Source organism: Vitis vinifera, chromosome 10 (genome assembly GCF_030704535.1).
Source record: "Vitis vinifera cultivar Pinot Noir 40024 chromosome 10, ASM3070453v1".
Classification (NCBI taxonomy): Eukaryota; Viridiplantae; Streptophyta; class Magnoliopsida; order Vitales; family Vitaceae; genus Vitis; species Vitis vinifera.
The window spans coordinates 5856721-5874346 of record NC_081814.1 but is presented as its reverse complement, the minus strand read 5'-3'; the positions used below and the strand labels follow the sequence as shown (position 1 = coordinate 5874346).

The window sequence follows — 17626 nt, the reverse complement described above, 5'->3', positions numbered from 1 at the left end:
CATTGATAAACAATCTGACCCAATCCAAAAAAAGATTTCACGAAAAATAGCTTAATTGCTTCCTCTGATTGTTCAGTCTTCAAAAACCCTCTTGTTTCTTTCCTTCCACCCAATCCTTGAGTTTCTATTTCTTTTAATTTCTATTTAATATTATTTTCCTATTCTTGCAAAGAAATATAAAGAATTAGGAAAGTTGTCCCATTAGGGAAAAGAATTATAAGAGGATAAAGTGGAGAATGAGAATTTTAATAAAAGTTTCAGTATCTATTTTGCTTCCTTTGAAGATGTAATTGTCTTCTTCCTGGGTGTGATTACTTTTGAAACCTTAGATGTGACTGCCAAGGCCTTCTTTTCCCTTTTTTCTCTTTTCTTCTGTTCTTCTTTTCGCTTTTCTCTTTTTTCCAACCATTTTTTATTCTTTTCACCCCATTCAATAAACAAGAAAATCATAGTGTTGGAAATTTTCTGATACTGCATGACTTTACTGCCCACCACATTGCATGCATTTGGTTCATCATGGGGAATCCTAATTAGTGTCCCAACCAATATCGTTTTTTTTTTTTTTTGGTTGTACTTACCTATCATTCTCTTGTTTTCTATTTATGCTGTCCACCCTTTTGTGGGATAGACCACCCTTCTATACTGTTGTATCATTTCTTATGATAGATTGAGATCCCATTACAGTCTTTAGCGTGCAAATCCATAGGCATGGCCAAAGCTTGGGTTTGTTCCTTTGCTAGGATAACTAGCACTGCCACCTATATTGAGGATTGTTTGACTAATCAATGGGCTTTCTAGGTAGTGCCCTATGTGGGTAAATTTTTTTCCAGCTAGAGTTGTTCTTTTTGTGGTACTAACCTTTCTTTTTCCTGTTTTCTTTCAATGTCTTCCACCTCTGTTGGATAGCTCATCCTTTGTGCCATTATATTCATTTCTTGTAAAATGAATTTGTTTCTTCCCACCAAAAATAATACAAATTTATTGAACAAAACAAAAAGATCTATATTAACAGTAACTTGGAATGATGGTTGGAAACATTGACAATGTTTTAGAAATTAGTGAGATAATGTCATAATGGTCTCAATAGTTGTGCAAGGGATCCAAACATGATAGGCAAAAAGTAACAATAATGATTGCAAGAGGACGCTACAACAAGATTCCAAATGGATAAAAATAAGGGAGAAATTTAATAAAATATAGGGTAATTTGTTGCATGCCGATCTTGATGAGAATTTCTCATACAAAGAAGCAACATCTTGATGGGTCAAAGCAATGAGATCAAACATGAATACCTATTACCTAAATAAATATTTCAGCCCCAACAAAGTGCAACAATAAATGAAGATTTATGTAGACATTTTCTCTTTCCCTTGCCTTATAATATCGTATATTCTTGAAATCACAATTTTTACTGACTTCCAGGCAGTATTTCAAACTAATGTGCATTAAAAAAATGTATCAAGAAGATTCATGGAAAGTTTCAGACATCGGATGTGGACAGAAGATTAGCAATTAAGTACTACACAAGGTGCCTACTTTAAAAGAATTCTTAGATTGCCCCATGCATCATTTATGGTGACAGCATTCTTTAAGGTCACTGGAGCTCAAAGTAAGCCTGTACCAACTTTATATGAAGCAAAGAAATTAAAATTTTTAAAGCATTGTGGACTTGTCCAAGTCATTCGACTTCAATATTACCGTTAGACCATTTCAAGTTTCTCACCAGGACAAACATTTGATTCTAAGGTATTTCACTTCCTTCAAACTTCAGTTCTCTCAATCTCTCTGAGTTTGTATCATTTGGTTTCAAGCATCCTTCCCTACATGTCCTACTACTTTACCACTTGCTTTCAACGTTTTGAAAATAGCAACCTCCAGTCTCTGCCAACGTTTATTTCTTGGGAAAAAAAAAAGTAGAGCAATCAAAAGACAAAGGCTCACAAAACAACCTGCTATCTTTCTTAATCGTTTTTCCTCCTTTACAAGGACCCAAACGAAGCTCTAACTTGCTCCAGAAACCAATCCAAAGCGCATAAGTTTACAAATTTCAAAGCCACATGCCCACATTTCTCAGCACCAACAAACAACTTACAACAGGCGATAAAACGCACAATTACCTGAAATTGCGACAAAGCTCGGGCACGCTCATCTTGTGCTGCAAATTAGACCGAGGCTGCTTGAGCCTGATACAGAACACGGTGGCCGGATTGACCGAATCTTCCTCCATGGGATCGTCAGCGGTCTTCTCAACAACTTGTTCCCCTTCCTCCTCCTGTTCCCCCTCCTCTTCGTCGACGCTAACCACTTCGGACTTCTCCAAACCCTTGGCGACCTCAAGCGCTTGAGGCACGGGCTCGTCCTCAGAGTCCTTAGCACCAGAGCCAGGACTCATCTGAACAGACTGGAAACCCTAATTTATATATTTAGAGAGAGAGAGTGTAGAGAGAGAAGTGAAAGAAGTGGTGGAAAGTCGCAATTGAGGGCGACAGAAATCACTGTAGAGAGAGAAAGAGAGTGTGGATAGAGAGAGAGATTGGAGGATCTTTTAGTGGGGTTAGTGGTTTCTTTGCTACACTTTGCGGAATGGATTTTTTTTTTTAGGGTTTGCGTGAGGTGTTTGGGGAGTGGCCTCGCTTGGAGACAAGGGACGAAGATTCTCGATGTTGGGGGGAGGGGCTTCTTTATATTTGGTGTCAACGTCTTTGGGCTTTTTGGCTTCGCTTAGTTGACGGTGTGTGCAGGGGGCTGGCTTTGGTACAAGCTTTGCTTTTTTCTCTCTTCTTTTTTTCCTTTTCCTCGGCCCTCTCTTTGATTAATGTTTGTTTTTGTTATTGCTGCTGCTTTTCTTTTTCTTGTTTGATTGGATCTTATTGGGACAAATGCGGGGGACAACAGTGGAGAAGAGTGTCAGTTTTGGAATTGGGTGACTGTTGTCGCCTTGCGTATCCAGTGGTCCACATTGCTGCTATATGGATGGACACGTGATTCTCAACACACAAGGGGTTCTTGATTTAGCGGTTGTACCTGCAAAAGGCATCCGGACAGGGTGTCCGGACGCACCCTCCGATGGTTTTGTTAGCCATGGTGAGAGAGATATATATAAATCAGTTGGCCTTTTACTAGGTATCAAGAGGTTACCAGGGGGCCCCCTTTCTTCTTCGTGTGAAGGCATATATATACAGCTTCAGGGGTACTGCTCCTTTCATTAATGGTGAGGAGATATTTTATGTTGTGATGATGATAATAGGTGTCAGTAGGAGCACTATCATCCTACGAATGGTTGTCAGAGACTATGGTAAGTGATGCGGCTGTCAGAGATTGTGGGAAGTGATTATGTAGAATGATCGTGGGAAGTGACTTGCTGTCACTTCCTCTTGTCTTCTCATTCTGCAGGTGATGGGATGTGGGCCATGGCTGCTTGTTGTGATTGCGTGTAAGACTCGCTTTACTTTAATTGACCATCAGACGATTTATATCCGGATGGCTCATGCTGATTATCCGGATGTGTTGTAGAGACTATCCGGATGTCTACGCTCTGCCAGCGTCGTTTGCTCTTCCTTGAGGCGGTCCGGATAGGATAACTGCACCATGCATATCTTTAGGGGAATCCGGATGATGATGGTCCGGCTGATAATACATGCCACGCGTCACCATGAGCTGCTTGTCACGTGTTTCCCAAGGGGAGGGGTCCCTACAGTGACCACAATTCACCTGCCAAACAATGCGTGCTTGAGCATAGAATCTCTAGATCATACACTTCTTTATATTCTTTTGTGAATTTGTGGGCTTTCCCTTCCCTTTCAGGTGCGGCCTCAAAACTTTACCAAAATTGTCTATTTGATAAATTAGGCTCATTATCCATTCCTTATTTTTTATTTTTAAAAATATAAAATAAAATCTCTTTAAATTTGTTATTTGGATTTCATTTTAACATTGCATTCTCGATATAAACTTTTAATTGTTCTTGTAAGACATATGTAACATAGAAAACTCATACCAACGAATCCGTGATGATTTGATTTGAAAGATTTTATACAATCAAAAGCATTTGGAAAATGCTTCAATCTTTACATTCTAAATTATGTAATATACCCTATATTTCCAAAATTGTCTAAGGATATGTTTAGTTTTCGAAAAAAATCAAAGCAAAATGGGGGAGAACTAAAAGAAAAAAGAAATGTTAAAGAAAATAAAAAATAAGTTTAAATTCAATAAATTATTTTTATATGCTTATTTTTTATTATTGTATAAAAATTAAATAATTTAAATATATGTATATAAAAAATTATAAATTTTAATTATATTTAATTTTCTTTTATAATTTATATGGTAAAACCAAACATGATAAAATCATTTTTCTTAAAAAAAAAATTTCTATACTTTTCGAGAATCAAACATAGTCCAGAAAAGTTATTTATTTTTTGAACTTTTTGCTAAAAAAATAATTTATTTTTAGATTTTAAGTTGTTTGTTTTTCTATTTTTTCATAACTTATTATAAACTTTTTGCTAAATAAAAAAAATTAAATATTTTGATTTTTTATAAAAGAGAAAGGTAATATGTTAGTATTTATTTACTTTTAATGTTTAATAAAAATAAAACATTAAAAAAAAATCTAATACTTAACACTATTAAGTATTAAAGTTATATTTATAATTAAATAAAAAAATAAACACCACATTCCGGTTAGTCCCAAAATTTTATAGGACTATGATCGGTTCTCATAAAGTATTAAGAAAAAAAAAAAAAATATATATATATATATGTATGACAAAGAGAATGGTTTTCTCATATTTTATTTCATCATATTTTTTTTTTATAAAAAGTTTAAATATAATTAACATTAATTAAAAAAATTATACATTTTAAAATTATTTAATTTTTATATAATAGAAAAATGAACTAATGGTATTTGTTTTTTTATTAAACATAAAAAAGTCAAAATATTTTATTTTTTCTATTAAGTTAAAAGTAACTTATTAATATCAACATGACTAAAATCAATCTATTAATAATAAGTTTATTTTAATTATATTAGTTAATATCCGCGTATTACTTTTAATTAAATAAAAAAATAAAGTGAAATTAGTTCAAATGAACATATAAAAATTATTTATTAATTTTAAATTATTTTTTATTTTCATTCATTTTTAATTTTTTTCAAATTTTTCTCTCTATTTTTATTTCCTTCAAGAATTTCTATTCGTGGAAATTTTTAAAGAAAATACATGAGAAATAAAATATAAAAATAAATAAAAAATAGATTAAAACTCAATAAATTATTTGTATTTATTATTTTAAACTATTAACCCATTTAAATATTTTTAAAATACTTAAGTTTCTAACCCGTTTTAATTATATTTGATTTTTTTTAATATTTTTTTTATTTCATTAATATTTTCAAACCAAACATAACCTAAGTTTTTTTTTTCTTATTTTGTTTATTTCTTGATTTTTCTTCCTCTTGAATTCCAAAGCGACTTTCAAAAAATAACAAATTTGTGAAGTTTCCCATCATTTTCTCAAAAAAATTCCAACTCGAATTTCCATTCCTAAATTTTTTCTAAGTTGTCTTCCTTCTTGTTTTGTTTCTTTTTAATTTTTTATCCTTTTTCTCTTTTGGATTCAGGGTGACTTTCAAATTCCCCATTGTTTTCTCAGAATTTTTCCCTTGTTTCGTCAAAGCCTCATTACCCAATCGTAGGTTATCGAGGAAAGTTACCAAATTTCTGACGCACAAATAGGTTTCGTCTCGTCAACTATAAAAGTCTACATAAAACGCCAAATGCCGCAACTAAGCATGCTTGGAAAATTAGCACAAACGACACCCAAATGTCACTCTAGCAAGCCAAGGTGTTTGCTTTCCGACATTTGGTCCGAAAAATATGAAGATTAGACTAATAATAAAATACGAGGGAAAAAAAAAAAAGAAGATGTTTTTCGTATTTGGTTTTATCTTATTTCACTTTATTGTTTATTTTGTTTTCTCATTAACCGAATAAATTTGAAATCAAATAAAAATTAATGTATTGAATTTTATAATAACCCTATTAATTTTTAAAAATAAATCGAAACTCCAAAACAATATTATTACTACTATAAATCATCGTTTTATGTTTTCCCTTTACATATAATTATATATATATATATATATATATATATATATATATATATATATATATATATATATATATGAAATAAATCTATTAAGTTTTAATAATAATTTTAAATTCAAAAAATTGTCTAAAATATTATTAAATATGTAGATATGATGAAAATTTTGACTCATTTACATATTTTAAAAAATAAAAATAATAATTTCATATTTATTTTAAATCAAATATTATTAACTATTATTATTATTCATTTTGAATAAAAAAATGTCTTAATAAAGGTGTTAATTTTCATATTATTCTAATATAAACTAATTTAATTTCTTAATAAAAATATAATTTATGATTTTGTTATAATATTAGTATTTATATCTTATTAAAATTAATTATTCTAAAATTTATTTAATATTGTCACACTATTTTTTATTTTTAATAAAAATGAATTAAACTTAATAAATACCAAATTTATAAATTTTTGACAATATCCAAAAAAAAAAAAAAGACAATTAAATTTTATTCATGTGAAGAGTTTTTGTGTTTTATCAACTCTTCTAGACTTTGAACATCATGAAAAACAGGGCTAAAGAACCTTGAATAGCCGATCAACATTCAGCGCCTAGTCAGCACGGCAGCCAGTTTGGTAAGAGCTTGGAAGATAAACATCTGATTCCATTCTTCCTATCACTCCGTCATCAGGTCTTTCGCCCATAACCACAAATATTAGAGCCCTGACCGTCGAATTGAATTAAGCAAAGATCTGGACACAAAAAAAAGGACTTAATGTCATTGAACGCTTTGGAAAGTTGCCGCGGCAGTCAAAATCGGAAGGACACTGGAAATTGTAAATAAGAAAATCTTCTTACCCCTTTATATTTGGTTCCGAATAATTCTTTCTTTAACTATAAAAAAAATCAAATATAATCAAAATTAATTAAAAACTTATATATTTTTAAATCATTTAATATTTATACTGATGAATGAAAATAAATAAAATCAGTTTGAAATAAAAAATAATAATTTATTGATTTTTAATTTAATTTTTTATTTTTCATCATTTTTATTTTTTTTGTATTTTATTTTCATTACATTTTTATTTTTTATAATTATTTTTAAAAACGGTTAGATCTTAACATAGCTATAAGAATTAGTTGCATTTAGGTTAAAAAACAAAAATGAATGAAATTAACTATTATTTTTATTTAAAAAACAAAAAAAAAATCTAAATATAAACTTATTTATTTAGAGGTCGGTAGGAAACCATGAGCGCAGCTGTCAAAGTGCGTGCCATTGCGAGATAGAATCAGTTGACACTTTTGGATTATAAGATACAGATGATGCATGGTATGGAGTCATCTTCCTGAATCAACGCTAAATGGATGGATGATATCATATGAGACAATAAGCGTTACCTTTCCATCGTTATCATGCATTTTAAATTTCAGATATGCTTTTTTGACTTTTGATACATGTTTGGACTGTGCCCTACAAATTCCAATTCACAGCCGCGTTAATCATGTTTTTTGAAAGTTTCAGCTTATAAACGATAGGAGGGACTTGATAGGAAAAAAGATGGATTTAATAATAAACTATGTTTTGTTGATGGAGAGAGGTGGCTCTCGTCTACGCCATTGATGACGACAGGGTGCGAAATGATGGTATGGTACGTCATACTTATGCTATACGTACCATACCCGAAAAATTTTAAAAGAACATTGAGTAACGTTATGTTTGGTTTGAAAAATATTAAGGAAAAAAAAAATGTAAAGAAAATAATTTTTTTTATGTTGATTGTCTTATACAATATATAAAAGAAAATTAAATATAATTAAAATTAATTAAAATTTTATATATTTTAAAATTATTTAATCTTTATATTGATGAATCAAAATAAATAAAATGAGTTTGAAGTAATAAAAAAAAATTATCAAATTATAATATATTTATTTATTTATTTTTATTTTTTTATACTTTTTCTTTACATTTTCTTTCAAATTTGATGGACCAAACATAACATAAAATAAAAATTTTAAAAGAACATTAGTTAGAAAACATATTTCAACTAACTTAATAATTGAGAAGTTTACTCAAAACCAGGGGTGTTAAAAAGGAGAAGAAGTATGAGTAGCTACCGAGAGGGTAAAAGAAGTTCCCAACAAATATGAAAAAAATAAATGATAAATTATTTTTCTATTCTCTTATTTATCAAAGTTTATTTTAAACTTATTTATATAAATGTTAAAAGACTAAAAAAATAGAAGTTTTTAACTAACTTTAATATTTTTTTATTTTTTTATAATATAATTATATATGATAAATTAATTTTCTTAACATTTTTAATACTTGTTTAAAATCAAATAGTATGAAAAATAGAATAATAAAAATAAATAAATTACTTTTATTCATTATGTTAAACTCTTTTAACTTATTTTAATTTTTTAAATAAAATTTTTATATTTTTAAAATCGTTAAATTGTTTGAACAATTAGATCTAATTAAATTTATAAAAAATTAAATTAAATTTTTATAAATGTCACGACTTTTTCAACAATATTTTTTAGAGGCATTATGCATTCAAAATCTTGATGATAAGATATTTAATATTAATTCTCAACCGACGAGACTAATCCTAAAACATCGTTCAAAGCTTGACATATGAAAAGATATTAAAAGTAAATTTGAATCTAATGACTTTTTATATATTTGAATATACCTATAAATGGTAAAAAAAACCTCCTTTTATCTTTTAAGTGCTGAGTTAGTTTGGTAAATGCCTCTTTAATAATCAAAGCACCACATCACTTTATCCTGTGGCATTAGAATTTAACGGAAGCCTCATTTGACTATCTTTAAAAAAAAATAAAAAGTATAATCTAAATTTTTCTAAAATTATATTATTTCTATCCAAATTTATTCATTTTATACTTACTTCCTTTTCTCCTATCTTCAGTTTTTTATTTTTTTTTTCATAACAAGGTTATCTTAATTTAACTCTTGCTTCTATAATATTTATAAATATTATTTGATATTAATTTTATTTTAATTTTTCTATGTAATACGTCCTATATCGAATAGGGGATAAAAGTTTTAACACTATAAGTATAAATTTATTTTAATATTATAAACATGTTTTAAAGCCATAAGAGTATTTGAGCGTATAACAGATAATATTTATATAATTGAGTATAGATCATTACAAATGATATCAAACCCCACATTTTAGTGTGAGAGTTTGTTTGGTTTTATAATCTTATGGGACACCATTAGAACTTCGTAAGGGGTGTGTATGAGGATTTGTTTAGTCCCATAAGAGATGTTTGTCTATTTGATATCATAATCATATGAGATAATAAGAACGTTGTATTTGTATGAGGGTGCGAGTAGTTACATTATATATATATAAATTTTGGCTTTTAATATTTACATATCAATATATTATTTGGTTCATTTTTTCAAGTTTTTCTTCATTTAATACATTTTTTTGAATAATTTATTTTATAAAACGATAATTATGGACTCTATCGAATATCAGGCTTTAAAATTCTTATCAAGATTTTTAATTATATTAAATAAAAATGTACTATTAAATATAAAAATATATATAGAAACCTATATCTAATGCCCAATAAAACATAATAATAATAACAATAACAACGATAATAATAATATAGGTGTCAAATTATTATAAACGGAGGGAAAGTGTAAAAAAGAGAAAATAAATAAAAAAAGGCATAATGAAAAAATAAAAAATGGATTTAAAGGTAATAAATCATTTTTTAAGCGAGTTCAAACTCATTTTATACATTTTTATATTTCATATAAAAGTTAAATAATTTAAGAATTTATCAAATTTTAATTAATTTTAATTATATTTAAATTTATTTTATACTATTTATGACTAGATGATACATAAAAAAATTATTTTCCTTAATATTTTTATTTATTTAATATTGTATAGAAACTAATGTGATGTTTTTTTTACTTAATTCTAAATAAAATTTTAATGTTTAATAATGTTAAATATTAGGTTGTTTGTTTTTATAGTATTTTATTTTTATTAAGTATTAAAAAGTAAAAAAAGACTAATATGTTATTTTTTATATTTAGGAAAAGCTAAATATTTTGATTTTTTCTATTCAATAAAAAATTTATAATAAGTCATAAAGAAGTAGAAAAACAAACAAACTAAATTATAAAAACAAAATTTTTTCAGCAAAAAATAAAAAAAACAAACACCTTTTTAGTATAACTTAAGTCCATGATCCCTTTATAAATACGTCTAAACAAGTACGTACACAAATATAAATAAGATAATAAATCTCCCTATAGTTTATTTTATATTTTATTAATTTCAACAAATAAAATCAAATATTAATTCACTTTTCAAACTTCAATATTTGAAACGGTAATAGAAAATATAAGTCATAGCCGCCGGGACATGACTTTGTCATAACATTAAAAGAAAGGGACATTTTAAGGTCAATTAAAAAAAAAGGCCATGTAAAAATGGTTTAATCTACTTATATCTTATTTGAGACATAATTGTCAAAGGTTTACGTTGGAAGTTTACATTTAAAAAAACGAGAAGATTTAGATCACTGTAAGTATGATGGACACTTCTCACCCATTCATGCAAATAATGCATAGAAAACGGCAGACGCATAGCTCTGCTACGATTATTATTAAACATATCTCTATTTGCTACAAGTGTCTGTAGATATTTATCATTTAGGAGGTGCGTAAAGCAGGGAAAAGAAGTCTGTCCGCTGTCCCATACCAGAAGGGCCAAGTCAAAGCAACCGGGCCAGCTACGTTGGGCGACGTGGTTGCTGTCGCCCCACATATCGCGGTGGGTAGGTGGAGCTTCAATTTTCGCTTAATTTTCTAACAAGGAACGTTGGGATCATCGCTGGGAGTCTTCACACGTTCAGCGAACTTCCTTTCCTCTCATGATGGTGGTCTTGTGTATTTGTTCAGACGGTCCGAGGTACATTAAATTTTACGAGCACTTGGAAGCTGAAATGGTGGAAAAAATATTAATTAATTCGGAATAATGAAACGTGGATGAGCATTAGGAGGGTTGGGGTTGATTTTATTCTCTCTCTAGAACTATGATACACAATTCAACACACTTTCCAACTTAGAGAGGGGATCCACGTTGCGTGTGATTTTCACACGTGGATAAATGGTTGAAGGATAACAAATTTTTAATGACATTTTAATTAATATATATCGCTTCAAACAAAAAAAACACTTAAACGGGTCAAACAAATCCTCATATTGAGCTCTTTAAAAAAAAAGTTTATACGAGTCAAATAAATCCCCCCATTTTAAACTCAAAACGACTTCATAATTTTAAAATATGTTTATAGGATTAAAAGAAGTCCATATTTATATAATATCATAAACTTTTTTCATATCTATGAGATTTTATATAATAAATCTTAAAAATATTAAAAAAAAAAAATAATTAAATGAATAATAATTTTTTTAAATAATAATTTTTTTTCAAATAAATGAAAGAAGAAAAAATGATTATTTAAATTTCTCACTCTTTTGTTTTATATTATTTCCAGAAGCAAACGAAGCCAACATGATGTTTCTTTTTAAGCCCATCTCGTCCGTTGAAACGATCAGTGGTTCATAAAAAGGAACGTGTTATAATATATATTTTTTTTAAAAAAGGTATAAAATGAAAATATTATTAGAAAAAGGTGAAAAAAAAAAGGCTCGGTACGGCGGCAAAGGTCAACTTAGTGAGAAAAGCCGAACAGTAGGAAGTGGGAACACGCGAAAGAGAAGGGTCATGGCTCGAGACCGTTTCCAAATTTCTATTTCGTGTCCCAACAAAAACCACCACCACCACCACCTCGACTGTCAATACGGCGTCGTAAAGAGACCTCCACACAAACATTCTCTGTTATCACTTCTTCACCCTCTATCGCCACCATCGTCTCTTCGAACCTGGATCCATCTCCAAAGACTCTGTTTTGTGTCTGATATTTCCGGCGACGAGGTGGTTATTTTTTTTATGTTTTATTATTCAGTTAATCGATTGATGATTTGGTTGATTTTGGTGATTTGGTTTGAATTTGATGGATGCTGCATTTTTTACTTGAACTTCTGCTGAATTGAGCTTGTTTCAGCTGAATTTTTATGGATTGCGGCTTGATTGAATGATCCCTAGCTTGATTTCCCAACGAAGCAAGAAATGATTTGAATTTGGATTGTTTGTTAGATTTGTTGAAGCTGAGGTTGGTTCAATTGAGCTAGTATTTTTGGTTTGAATTTGACAGATGCTGCATTTTTTACTTGAACTTCTACCGAATTGAGCTTGTTTCAACTGAATTTTACTGATTCCGACTTGGTTGAACGAGCCCTAGCTTGATTTCCCAACGGAGCAACCAATGATTTGAATTTGCATTGTTTTGGTGGATTTGAATCTTTTGTTAGATTTGTTGAAGCTGAGGTTGGTTCAATTGAGCTAGTATTTCCCAATTTTATTTTTTTATTTTTTTGGTTTGGTGGTTGTTGTTGATTATTATTATTTTTTTTTCTGAGTTTTAGTTCATATGGATTTGCATTTTTGTGTTTTGAAATATATAATTACTGATATTTCAGAGTATCAAAGATTATAGTCTACTAACTATACAACCTGGAAAATTGCAGTGGTATATTGCAAACAGTTATGAGTTGTAGCTGCTTTGGTGTCTCAACTGCAGATAGCAAAGGAAAAGGCAATCGTGCTTCCCAAAAAATAGATGGTAAGGATTTCATTTCTCACATTTTATATTATATGGATTATAGCAGAACTTCAATAGTTAATTTATTAGTTCTTTGCATTCTAAATCTTTAGAACAATATCTAGACCTTTTTGGTCCATTTTTTTAACCTCATAGGTATGATACTTTTAGGTTTTCAATTGATATTGAATGAGTTCATTGTGTTCTTCGTAGTGCTTGAAATAAATTTATCATGCATATGGTAGCAATTAACTGAGTCAATCTGTTCTTCTCAACTTGCATGTAAAATAAGGGCATTTTAGGACTTAGGTAATCTCTTCTATTTCTGGTGATTTCTTTACAGTAATTTGTGATAGACTTTTGGCACTATTAGTATTCTTTGTGATGCCATGTGTCAAGATTCCATATGTTCCTTCAGTATGATTTGATTTTCATTTTTGTCCTTCTTTGTGTTGACTAGGGAATTTGCTTGAGAAAACCAAACAGATCTCCTTCAATGAATTAAAAAAGGCAACAGATAATTTTCATCCAAGCAGTAAGATAGGGCGAGGAGGATTTGGAACTGTCTATAAGGTACTCAGTTTTATTGATGGTGCTTTATGTAATGATGCTTATGTAGAATTGATGAGTATGCTACCCCTTTGAAAGAGTCGAATTTTTGTTAAATATTCTTTGAAGGTACTCATACAACCATGTAAATGTTGCTCCTGGTTCCAATATTTCCAGTTTTGCATGTCAATTCATGGACATTGTTCTTGATGAGTTACATAATAGACATGTTGGAAGGATATGATCTTCTTACTCCGGTTTGTTCATTAATCAAGTAAAGGTCGGGTTTGTAGGTTGATGAGAACTGATCATCCAAAAAAGATAGAAACCCAAGGATGATCTGAAATGTTCATCCATATGCTCCATCTGGGCTTCTGAAAGACGTAAACATACAATTTTCTGATTATGTTACGATGCACATCAATTGATAGGTTTACAGCATTAGTGGAAGCCTCGTAATAAAGTTTTTACTTTGCACATATATTGATAGGTTCGCAACAGAATTTTCATAAGGGATCAAAATCTCATGTTTTCTAAAATAAGGGAACTCTCTTGCTAGACATGATGCATATACTTCCCTTATCAACATGATGCATGCTAATTCACAAATATTATGTTTTTTAAACTACTAACTTAACCTAAAAGCTTGAAGTGTTAGGTAATAGGTTCATACCCAACAATGTTAAAGAAAATCACCCGGAAATAGGTACTCAGTTTCATAACTGCCCTGTAGTTTCCTTTACTAGTTTAAGTGATTCTTTTGTTTTGTGACTTTTTTCAAACTTTATGCTTTCTATTTTCATGGCTGGTCCTTGGAGGACTGACAAAGTATGGTATTTTTTTTTTTCTCTTTGTTAACTGAGATCATAAGAAATATAAAAATGGTTTCTATTCATCCTTGCTCATAAATCATAACACCTTCCAATATTGTGATTTTGTTCCCCTTCCAATATTGTGATTTTGCTAGGGAACACTCAAAAATGGAAGAGAAGTTGCTGTGAAGATGCTTTCTACTTCATCGAAGCAGGGGTTGCGTGAATTTTTAACTGAGATCAATACTATATCAAATGTCAGGCACCCAAACCTTGTTGAATTAATCGGGTGTTGTGTTCATGGAAATAACAAGATTTTGGTCTATGAATATGTAGAAAATAACAGCGTCGATCAAGTACTATTAGGTAAATTCAACAAAATTTAGTGTAAAAATTGAACTTACAATCTTTATACACAAGTATAGCTCTTTTTCTTCTTATACTTGCAGGTCATAAAATTATACTGGACTGGGGAAAAAGATCTGCTATTTGCATGGGTACTGCTAGGGGTCTTGCATTCCTTCACGAGGAACTTGTGCCACATATTGTGCACAGAGACATCAAAGCTAGTAATATTCTTCTAGAAAAAGACTTTTCCCCGAAAATTGGAGACTTTGGGTTGGCAAAACTATTCCCAGATGACATCACCCACATCAGCACAAGAATAGCAGGAACAACGTATGTACTCTTTCAAATCTCCAATTGACTGTTATCTGTCTTTTGATATTTAATTGTCCTTGCTCCTAGTCAGCAACTCATTAGCTTCTTACTGCAAGATTTTGTTTCCTATAGTTGCTATTTTAGACAAAGTACTGACTAGTGTGCTGCACAGAAATAAGTTTACTCTCTGGAGCTTGGAGCTTCCAGCTTAGAATATAGATGCTATTTGTCCTGCAATGGGTGAAATCGAGAGTGTCATGTTCTACACTGCTGGGTTTTTGAAGAGAAAACTAGGACATCATAGTTTACAATAGATATCATTGCTTGAGACTCTGCCTTTAGAAAGATGGAAGACACATAATGAACACACATAATATGTGAAAAAAGCACCCGAGTTGGAGTATAAAGTAGATAGTAAGTGAGATAAAAAGTTGGAAGCCCAAGTACATAATATTTGACAGATGAGGAAGATCATCTTCTTAAAATGAAACTCAAGAGGCACTCATTTCACATGCCTTGCATGATTTGTTAGCAGGATCAGAAACTGCATCAATGAAGCACTGACCCAAAGAAGGGGATTCTCAAGATAACTTGCAGGATCCAAATATAATTACTCCTTTAACATGTTTATATCTCCTTAAATCTGATCCTTCATCAGGACTTCAAATTTTGGACAGCTTGGTTGATGATGTGCATATCCATTTTCTAAAAAAAATGAGATTGTCAATTTATTTTTCTTCCAAAAACCAAATCAGAGATGGAAGAGTTGTTCCATTTCTTTTCTCTTGTTTATACCTTTTCATGTTGATTCCCAGTTGCAAATAGGAGATTATGTTTTAACAGATCTTTTAAGAGATTTTTTTCCTCTTATTCTCTTTTCAAAGTATCTCTGACATGCCTTTGACTCTCCAAAGACATTAAGATCTTTGTGGAACTTGGAACATGATGATATAAAGATTGGAAAGCATTTTGGAACCTTGTTGGAATGTGTTTCATGGCCATGGAAGGAAAAATATACCAATTCATATCTTGGTTTTGTTCCATGCAGTGGTTATTTGGCGCCAGAATATGCATTGGGTGGTCAATTAACTATGAAGGCTGATGTGTACAGCTTTGGTGTCCTTGTACTCGAGATCATTAGCGGCAAAACCAGTTCACAGGCTAACTTTGGAGGATCGCAGAAGTTTCTCCTGGAATGGGTTTGTTAAATTAAACTGTTTTAACTATATTCTTGGTAGTTTCAGATTTATATTGCTGTTACCCTCATTGGTATATTGGCAGTGCTATTTTGCTTTTGTCATTTCTTTTTTACTATTTGATTCCTTGGTGATTGCTCACATAATAGATTACCTTCCTGGTGATTTACAGATGATTTTCAAGGTTTAATAAACATGGATTTTCCTAAAACCCATCAATAGGTTTTCATTAAATTAAATAATCTGTTGGAATTTGTGGAACAGAGATAAGTTGTGTCTAGTTTTATTTCTAGCAATCGGATCTATTGCTTCATGCATTTGGGGTGTTTGTGTTGTGGGGACAAGTATTTTCCTCTCGGAGGACTTCAATAAAAATAAAATATAGAGGAAGGGAAATAGAAGAAACACTCAATCCTGATAACTGACAATATTGGTTTTGGATTTGGATTTAAAGGATTTAACTTTCTATCTGGCATTTCTTTCCTTTTTTTCTTTTTTCTTTTTCTCCCTGTCAGTGTTGCCCTTGAATTATTCATTAGTCATCTTCTTTTCTTTGATGACCATTGTTTTCTTTAACAGGCTTGGCAGCTTCATATAGAAGGGAGATTCTTGGAGTTAGTGGATCCAGAGTTGGTAGAGTTCCCAGAGGAAGAAGTCATGAGGTATGCGAAAGTAGCCTTCTTCTGCACCCAGGCTGCAGCAAGCAGGAGACCACTAATGAGCCAGGTTGTTGACATGCTCTCAAGGAACATCCGGCTCAATGAGAAGGAACTTACAGCACCAGGCTACTTCCAAACTTCAGATGATGGTAGCCGAAAACCTTCATCTACTGACTCTGCTAGCTACCAAATGAGCTCTGTTCCCGTCACCATCACTGAAGTTACCCCTAGATGAAGGATGGAATCCATTACATATTTGAAAACCTCATTAGGAGGGTGGAGTTTATGCTTCAATTTCCGCAAGATGAAGTTGAAGCTACTTCCAGGACAGGACGGGATTTGTTGCTTTAGAAGAAACCCATTGGTTTATAAGAACATTTTTTTTTCTTTTATTGTTAAGATTTTGTTTCTTTTTTTATAGGTAGAGTAGAAGTGAAGAATTTATGTTGATGCTGTGAATAATGTGATAATGGTGATTTACAAGGGTGCATGCACCATAAAAGTAGTCTCATGGTTCCATCTCTGTTGTTAAGTCTGCACTTTTTATTTTAAGAGCCGGAATGCAAACATCAAATTTGTTGTTTGGCCAGCATTTTTACATGTGACTTGGTCCGGTTAAAATTCATTTTCAGTAGTGAGAAATGAATAACTTGAATGGGCCTGGAATTAGTACCAGAAATTAGTAACAGCAAGGAACTTTGATGGGCCTGGAAAATTAGGGAAAGGGTGCTTGAGTTCAGACTACGAGTTATCCGATTTGCATCTACAAGAAAGCAATAACACAGCCAGATTTTTATGGATTTTACAAAGGATCTCTAGAGCACAAAATTTTGCCACTTAAAACACCGAGAAATGGACCTTTCTTTCGCGAGGGACCAGCTATCTTCCTTAAGAGAA

General features: G+C 30.8%; 2 protein-coding genes across 5 annotated transcripts in view; one reads left to right on the top strand and one right to left on the bottom strand.

Annotated features, from left to right (window-relative positions):
- Positions 1-2749, bottom strand: part of LOC100265327 (mediator of RNA polymerase II transcription subunit 16) — a 36149-nt gene extending 33400 nt beyond the window's left edge. Inside the window, exon 1 of the mRNA XM_059739960.1 lies at positions 2118-2749. Coding sequence (XP_059595943.1) covers positions 2118-2392 — 275 coding nt within the window. The 5' untranslated portion in view covers positions 2393-2749. The remainder of the gene's footprint in view (positions 1-2117) is intronic.
- A 9089-nt stretch (positions 2750-11838) lies between these two features.
- Positions 11839-17252, top strand: LOC100854175 (cold-responsive protein kinase 1). Of its 4 annotated transcripts, none has more exons than XM_059739967.1 (8): positions 11907-12126; positions 12407-12579; positions 12780-12874; positions 13314-13426; positions 14370-14580; positions 14640-14892; positions 15923-16073; positions 16650-17252. In XM_059739967.1, the coding sequence occupies exons 3-8, from the start codon at positions 12799-12801 to the stop codon at positions 16962-16964; spliced, it is 1119 nt and encodes a 372-aa protein (XP_059595950.1). In that variant the 5' UTR covers positions 11907-12126; positions 12407-12579; positions 12780-12798; the 3' UTR covers positions 16965-17252. The 4 variants fall into 4 exon arrangements, with proteins under 4 accessions (XP_059595949.1, XP_003635271.3, XP_059595950.1 ...); XM_059739968.1 differs by having other exon boundaries at positions 11910-12126; positions 14664-14892; XM_059739966.1 differs by lacking the exon at positions 12407-12579 and having other exon boundaries at positions 11839-12126.
- Positions 17253-17626: the final 374 nt, after the last annotated feature.